Source organism: Melozone crissalis, unplaced genomic scaffold (genome assembly GCF_028551555.1).
Source record: "Melozone crissalis strain CALT ecotype California unplaced genomic scaffold, PUWL_Pcris_2 ptg000033l_1, whole genome shotgun sequence".
NCBI lineage: Eukaryota > Metazoa > Chordata > Aves > Passeriformes > Passerellidae > Melozone > Melozone crissalis.
This window is the reverse complement of record NW_026535811.1, coordinates 14,835,668-14,844,140: the sequence shown is the minus strand read 5'-3', so window position 1 is coordinate 14,844,140 and position 8,473 is coordinate 14,835,668. Positions and strand designations below refer to the sequence as shown.

General features: G+C 39.5%; 1 protein-coding gene across 1 annotated transcript in view; it reads right to left on the bottom strand.

Moving 5' to 3' along the window:
- Positions 1–874: 874 nt before the first annotated feature.
- The window catches only part of TRIM24 (tripartite motif containing 24), a 53,792-nt gene continuing 46,193 nt past the window's right edge, over positions 875–8,473 (bottom strand). Inside the window, exons 15-19 of the mRNA XM_054281955.1 lie at positions 8,061–8,359; positions 4,973–5,105; positions 3,971–4,045; positions 2,644–2,793; positions 875–1,606 (exon numbers count right to left, since the gene is read on the bottom strand). Of these exons, the coding sequence (XP_054137930.1) occupies positions 1,397–1,606; positions 2,644–2,793; positions 3,971–4,045; positions 4,973–5,105; positions 8,061–8,359 (867 nt within the window). The 3' untranslated portion in view covers positions 875–1,396. The remainder of the gene's footprint in view (positions 1,607–2,643; positions 2,794–3,970; positions 4,046–4,972; positions 5,106–8,060; positions 8,360–8,473) is intronic.

Here is an 8,473-nt window from a genome sequence, read left to right as displayed (position 1 = left end):
CTCTGACAGGCACCTGGAGATGCCTCAGCCCAGACAGACCCTCTGACACCCCAGAATTACCCCGAGGAGCAGCTGCCATTCCCTGGGAATGTCAGCACGGGGCGGTTGCAGAGGGGCTCACACAGCAATTCCCGGTGACGACCTCCCGGAGCTCCCGCACACTCCCAGGTACGTCCCAGCCCCCAAACCCCTTCCCTTCCAGCCTGGGGACATCCTCCATCAGCAGTGTTAAAGTCAAGGGAATCTTCCCCCACAGAAATGAAACCCCAAGCAATGCCCTTGGAGATGCCTTAAAATAAAAGGTCAGAGTTGGATGAAGTTCTGTTTGGGTGAAGTTTGGAGTTTTTCAGGGAGCCAGCTGGAATCACAGAACTGATGGAAAGCTTTCACAGGTGGGTCCCACTGGAGGTGTGCTCTGAGGGCAGAAGCAATCCCAAGGTTGTTGTCAGAGCTGCTGGAAAGTAGATGGAACAAAATAAGGTAATTCATCTTCATTTTCTGGAGGGCTGAAGAGCAATACCTTTCTCTTCAAAGTTGTGTACTCTCGAGTGAATACTGGTTGCATTCTGACATATTTAGAAATGTGGGAAAAGAACAAGAGATTGTGCACAGAAAGGATGCTTTTTCTCCCCTCTTTAAAAATTCACAAAAATGACTGGTTTTGCAAACAAACATTTTTCCACTTAAGACTTTCCCACCAACTTCATTAAACAGAGGTACATCACACTTGAGACACCTGTTAAAATAGTACAGAAATACCACTGGCTCCTGCTGGTGGTGAGAAACATGGCACAAACCAAAATATTCTGTTCTTTACTTCCTCCATTAGAAACTCTCACACAAATTCCTCTTCTTTGTTTTTGTTTTTGTGGGGTTTTTAAAGTTATTTTTAATACCCTCTCCCTTACATTTAAAAATTTCCAGTAACTTCTTTGGGGGCAACTACACTCTCATTATACCAACCAGTACTGCAGGACAACAATGTTACACCATCTTTTTTCATGGCTTGTGTTAAATACAGTACAGAGAGATCAAATTATGGCCAGCCACATGCCTTTGGTAAAATTAAAAGTCTGGTGAGATCACATTTTAAACTCAGAAAGCCACATGTTGAACTCATGTCGTGTTTTGAAGTTCAGTTCTGTACAAACTTCTTCAAAGCAAAGTTAAACAGCTGTCACCCCACGCAAATGGCAATTTCTGAGCTGCTCCAGAAAAGAGATGAAAGGTTTGAACTTCAGAGAAGCTCTTCACATGCCTTGATCTCCATTAGATTTGTGTTTCAGACAGGGGGTAGAAAGTCTAGTAAATATTCACAAACCTACAAGTCAAAACAGTGATACCAGTGATAAATATTTTCAGTCTTTAAAAAACTTTCTGTAGTAACACATGTGGTTCATTTAAAGAACTGCCGCTCTTCTCCTTTGAGGCGTTTTTTCCGGGGCTGTACAAAGTCATCATCCGAGTCATCGCTAAGTTCTGGGTTATCTTTGTCACTCTGGCTGCTTGGCTGTACAGGGAACTTTCTCTCAGGATAAAGGTTCCTTAGGAGGTCTTCAAAGTAGGCCTCGAGTTTCATGCCAGCATCAGCCACTTCTGAATCGGGCTGTGGGTGAATGAACAACATCAGTGCACTGTGAAATAGCTCTGGACTTAGATCAAATTAGCTCTTTTAGGTACAAACTACAAATAAAAAATTATTCATCAGCAGGAATGGCTATGGAGCACAGGGCCCCAAAGAGCACAAAAATGCAGAGTGAGGGCAATCTTCCAGCCAACAACCACCAATGATTTTTTTTCTCTAACAGGTGACCATAGAAGCCACTCACAAAAGCCACATTGCCTGGGTACTCAAAGCTGTGTAAAGATTCTAAAAACTCTTAAATCCTGACTGGGATGGGAGCAGGGGGACAGAGTTGTGTTGTGTTGTGAAACACAGATATGCTCTCAGGGTGTTAGAAACTTTTCTAGCTTACAGATCTTTTAGTAACATAAAATATTATTTGGTAGATGATAAGTGTAACATGGAAGACTGAGCAGTCCTAAAGTCATCCACAGCCACCACAGCTACCAGTTTCCTGAAGCAGATACCACCAGTGTAGGAGTAAGTCCTAGCTCTCAGGGTGACTGGATAAGAACCCCACAGAAGCCATGTGGAAAAGCCTTTATTCCCACTGTAATTCTCTCTCATTTTGTGGCCCACTCAGAACCTGCATCCGATTTCACCACATATTCCCTTATGTGCAGTAGGGGATAATAACTATTAAATGCAACTTGAAATCATAAAGGATCCCAGAATGAAAACCCCACTGAATTTAAGATCTGACACAAGCAGGATGAAACCAATTTTTAGATCATAATGCCCACCATTAACCTGTATGATAAACACTGTCCTTTTCTTTAGCTGCTGTCAGGCCATTCAGCTGTGCTTGCTACCACTCTCCTCCCTTCTGTGGAAAGCTCTCCACTGCAGAGTTACCTCAGCCCACAGCAGTGTCAAATCTGATCTGTGTTTTCACTGTTTTTCTCATCATCAAAGTAAGTTTACTACAATAAATTCTTGTGTTGTAAGTTGTACCCCCATCACAGTTATACTGAAAACAACTAAGCCAACAAAGCTGATAAAGTATCTGCTTTTCTAACCTCGTTAAATTCAGCACAGTTTTGGAAAATCAGTCTGAAATCAGCCACAAAATCTTCTGGCTTTGTGTAGAATGAATTAGTCCCTTCAAGTCTTCTCTTGATGGTTGACAAGTCCATAGGCTTCTTGATTATTCTGTAGTAATCAGGGACCTAAGTGTGGAAAAAAAGTCCAAAATGCAATCATGTTCATAATTTATTGTTTTATAAACATTTAGATTTGAGGGAGTAGGAAAGATTTAGTCTCATCTTCAAAGTACAACTCAAAGATACAAGAATTGCACTTGTAACATACATGCAGACAGTTTCTGGATTAACAGTGATGTATGACAATTTGTTGGCTATAGTCTTTCCAATGCCTATTTTAAAATCAAAGAGAAACACATAAAAACCTCCACTAAGTAGATATAATAGAACCAATGAGTTGGTTTGGATGTTATTTTCAGGTGTAGTCAAATAAGATCTCTATTAAGTTTCACTCTCAAGACCACCATATGAAATAAATCCTTTGAAATGATGGCAAATTTCAGAGACATGAGAGTAGTTTTTATACCTAAACTGGCTGTAGGATCAAGAGTATTTTTCTTTAGAAATAATAGGAAAGTAAGTAACAATGAAAACCAGTAGTAATATATTTGTATTTTTCCCTACTTTCTCCTAACTGGATGCATGTTTTTAATACCTGAATTTAGTAACACATGATCATAAAATGAATAATCAATTAATCTCTCGTGCAATTTCTAATTATTAAACTCTGTGGAATGTTCTTCAGAATTCTTATTCAAATGGAGTAAAGGCTACCTAGGAACATACTGCTTTTTGATGAACCCTTTGACTTGTCATGAAGAACATCTTTTCATCTGATCACAGTGGTAGCTCTTTGTAGCTTTGGACTCCTACTGCACCCAGGTACTGTTTACCATTTTAAACTAACAAATTTCCAGTCAATAAGAAATTCAATTTCATACTAGTACTATGGAGTATCCCAATTCTCAAAATCAGGTAATGTTTAAAACCCCCAAATATATCCCAATTTACCATCTCAGTGATGTAACTCAGGGTATGAAGTCAGCAGTGTTAAGAAATTACTTTTTAAACTATTTTTGAAGTATTAAGTAAAATCAGTTATTGTGGAATTTTACTTGTAAATCCCCTGCCAACCCAATGCTTCAACTTTTAACTTCCCCCCTCAGACAGTTTGAATAAAACTAAACATGTTTAATGCATTGAATGTCTGTGGAATTTGACTTCTGATAATGGACTTTAGAATGCCACTAGAAACATGGCAAATATGCTGCTAACATAAAATAGAAAGAAGTGAGGTACATACTGTAGGAGGAACTGGATCTTGAAAGGCAGGACTCATTTCATGACAGTAGAGGTATAGCAGCAGTCTCTCACACTTCTGTGCCAAGAAAAACAGATACCCTATTAATTCAGGAATCTACAGAAAGTACAGAACTCAGTATTGCCCCTTTTTCTTTGTGTACACAAATATAATAAACTCCATCTTGATCCTCGAAAGATATTCTAAAGAACACTTCTGTGTGATTTTATGCTTGCTGGTCCCTTATTAGCATCTTTACAAGGTTTATAACTTACATTTAATGCAAAATACAAACAGAGCACATGTAAATAATGGTGTGACAAAGTCTGTCCTACACACACACACACACACAACTGATGGGCAATGTGATCTGTCCTAAGATAAGAACACCAGGTGGGAATTGCAGGAGGAACTGTCTGGATGCTTGCATAACTAATGCATTCCAGAGGTAGAGAAGTGATGATGGCTGTGACTGATCTTGGTACATATGGGCCTGCAAAGGGCACAGAATGCTGCTGGAGCCTGGGCCAAATGGCAAAGTGACCTCTGAGGCTGCAGGGCAGCTTCCAGGGGGATCCCACCCCTGCAGGGCACATCCAGCCCGAGGATGGAACACTCAGGCTTGGACAGGGGAGTAACAGGTGGGGATAAAATCCTGATGTAGCTCCATGGCTGCTTTGCTACTTTACAGTTGTGCTTTCTGCAAACCTGCATGATTCCAGCTGGCCCAATGTTAGAGCCCTTCAGACCTGCTTATATTGCACACTGCATTGGCAACATTTAGATACTGTGTTAGCAACAAATCCCATCACAATGTCCCACATAATCAGTGCCATACATTGTGAGCCTGGGAGTCTCCATCGTTCTACATGTAGCCTAAGACCCCAAATGAAATACTCATTTACACAAGTTGCCAACTGAAAACAGATAAACACTGACAAAAGTTTCTAACACAGTTCAATACTGCTTCAGCTTCAAAGTTTTAAATAAAAATTTTATCCTTACCCTGCGGTCTATGGGTGCCAAACCCATGGCGTCTTCCAATTTTCTTTTTTCAGAGCTGTGAGCAGGTTTATCACAGTCATATTCAACTTCTGGCTTGGACAAATCCCGACAGAATGTACAGATCCACTCTCCACTAAGGAAGACAGACAGACACATTGAGCTCAGTGAGGGAGCAATCCATTGTGGAAGGCTTTCCACATATTTCTGGGTAAATCTCTCATCTGTGGGGTGGGTTTTCTCTGCATCTCTGTTGTTTCCTTGTTGGTGGTACAAAAGGCTGCTGGCAAAAATGCTTTACTACAGCTTTGTTTCCTTTTTGTGGCACTGGTGCCATTAATGGTGTTCTAGCAGAAAGACAGACAGATGGTCTCTACCTTTGTCAATCCTGAGTTTTTTCACTTGAGCTCACAGGATTTAAGGACAGCACTATGCAAGCCCTGTACAACCATAACTACAGAGAGACTGAAGGAGTCATGTGGGCTGAAGAGAAGGCAAAGTGTTAGTGTTATATGGTGAGAACTACATGCCCTCTACAAGCTTGATCCTACAGCACATTACTAATCTACAGAGATTACCATAGACAGGATTCTTTGTAAAACTGAAAATATTTCACTCCCTAAAACTTTCAGATATTCATGATTTTACCAGTTTGCATAAGACAGTACTGGAGATTTAAAAGTCAGTATGAGATTATAAGATAATTAGTTCTGCAAGCTATGTCTACTGATTGTTGAACACAATTTTTGAACTTGGAAAAAAAACTATGAAGAGTCTATTTTTTTTCCTATAGTTCTCTACAAAAAGAAACTGCATGCTTGCAGATAACCACCAGAGGGCTGAATTGTCACACAACAGACAGAATCCAGCAATAACCAGTTGTGAGACCAAATGCATGCCTTTACCCAGAAGTATGTTATGATAAACAGAGTCTTCATCAATGGGAAATAGTTTCAGCAGCACCCTTTATTTCATTTCAATAGTAAGGTAGAAGAATTCATCTTACTATTTTCTATTCAGAGTGATCAAAGATTTTCACCATCTGCCAGTTTTAGCATGCAGTGGTGAATGATGGGGCATTTTGCTTCAAGAAGTTTTACTTTCTACTGTCTTAACTTCACAGAGTGATTTATGACAGTGTCACCTCTGTGCCTGGATTAGCCTCACAGAAATGATGTGGCAGATACACAAAAATTAATACAGGCTATGACCTAGAGATCTTGAGATACAAGAAAACAAGGAACAAATTAGAGGAAAGAGGTGTTAAAATATCCAAGACTCAGAAGGAATGTGGTAGGTTGGAGTGAAGGAAAAAAGATGCTGTGGCCTTATTAATATACATGAAAACATGGTTTTAAACTGAAAAAGGGTAGATTCAGACTGGCTACCAGGAAAAAAAGTTTTTTACAATGAGGACACTGTGAAACACTGGCACAGGTTGCCCAGAGAGGTGGTGGGTGCCTTATTCCTGGAAACATTCAAGGCCAGCTTGGATGGGGCTCTGAGCAACCTTGTCTTGTTGAAAAAGTCCCTGAGTGTTGCAGGGGGGTTAAAATTAGAGGGTCTTTAAAGGTCCCTCCAACCCAAAACACCCTGTGACTCTGTGAACCTATGAAATTGCTCTATTCACCTGAAACAGGAAAAAAAAAACAACTATGAAAGCAGCAGACTGACACCCCTGACACAATAATAACAGAACTATTTTGTGTGTTTGAAGGAACTAATGCTAAGAGATTAAAGTTTGTTTGGCAGACTTAAGAGTTGGGAGAAAAAAAAGCAAACAACCCCAGAAAGATGAGAACAAAAACCTGATACATCAGAAGTCGGGAGGAAACTTCACCTAACTGCTCTGGAGCCCAGGAACACAGAGTACCTGGAGTAATATGCACCTTTACAGATCTGAACACCTGCCACCAAAGTGGGTTTTGGCTCTCTTGCCCTCAGACATCATTACCACAGTTTCCACTGAATGATCCAGAAAAAATGAAGCATTTTAAAGACTTGCTGTTGAGTATTTAATTTGAATAGAAACAAAGTCTTGTAATGCATAGTTATCTACCTGCTTCAAGAGTACTTTTTGTTTTCCTTGCCAGAAAGGATATTTATTAATTTAAGTGCTTACTGTAACCTTACTGGGTTTTCCTTATGGCATAAAGCTGTAATGTAGCATTACAGCTGGAAATTGAAGTTTCATAAAGTAAGAGAAACATTTTTATATGCCATTTCAACTGACATTTAAAAGAAAGACATATTTCCAGAAGTATGCCTGTTCAGAGTAGCACAGAGATGATCAACCTGCTAATCTAAGTTGCTATCCAAATGTTTTACACCAGTTAACTATGCTGATATTTAATCAGAAAACCTAATATTTAGAAAAGCATTACCCAATGAGCATGTTATGACCAATGTTTTTATCCTTTAATGCAAACAAGCTTATTGCATGACATTTCCAAGCTGGGGCATTGACAAATGCCCTTTATTTCAATCAAAACAATAATTCCAGAAGCAAATGCCAGTAATGCTTATAACAATAATCTACTTAAGGCTAGATTTTGAAAGTCAAGAAACTGAGCAATGGTTTTGTAACAGCCAACCAAGAAAGCCTAATGCTTGTTTCAACACTGGCTGTTATAAAATATGTCAGTCACTACACATCCCATGCTTGGAGTCTAGCCATGTTAAGCACTGAAGTAATATATTTAATTCAGATTTTTCCTGTAGACATATCTTCTTTATTCTTTTTTTTTATAAAAATTATTATTATTAAGGAATTTAACTATTTCATTCACCCTTAAAACATTTTATGACAGATTGCTAATTCTGTGTCCCAGTTTTATAATAGATGCCCTAGATGTGAGCTTGCTTAACTGTCAATTAAGTGAAGGGTTTTACTAGATTTTGTAGAAAAATTACAATTAAGCTGAAGTTTCATGAAAATTCAGATTTTCTCCAACTAATAAAACTCCTGAATAAAAGACTTTAAAGAAGGCACTGCTCTTCCTCTGAGACTGAAACTTTTTACCCTGGGTTTCACAACAGAAATCAAATGTCTTCTAGTGCAATTTTAGATGGAATTTAAAAAGTCAATTACCTTGGAAAGCTCATCAGTGTAGGGACATGACAGGAAAGATGGAATACTTTGGGACACTTCTCACAGCAGAGGAGCTTCCCTCCATTTTGGCATACAGCACACCAATCTTCATTGGGATCATCCTCTTTTCTGCCCTCGCCAGCGTGGGAGGATCCCATCCATCCTGTTTTCCCAGGGAATGTGTTCTCCTGCAGTGCCCCTGGCTGGTCATCTGTGCTGTCTGGGGCATCTGTTCTTAGCAGGGCTTCCTCAGGAGTGGAATTGTGACTGGTATCCAGCAGCAAGGAAGTAAGTATGGACTGCAGGAAGAAACAAAGGAAGTCAGATTACAGTTATTTATGTGAATTTACATGACCCTAAAAACGTGCTAACTGACCTGAATAACAGATTTATATACCAGCAGCCATACAGCT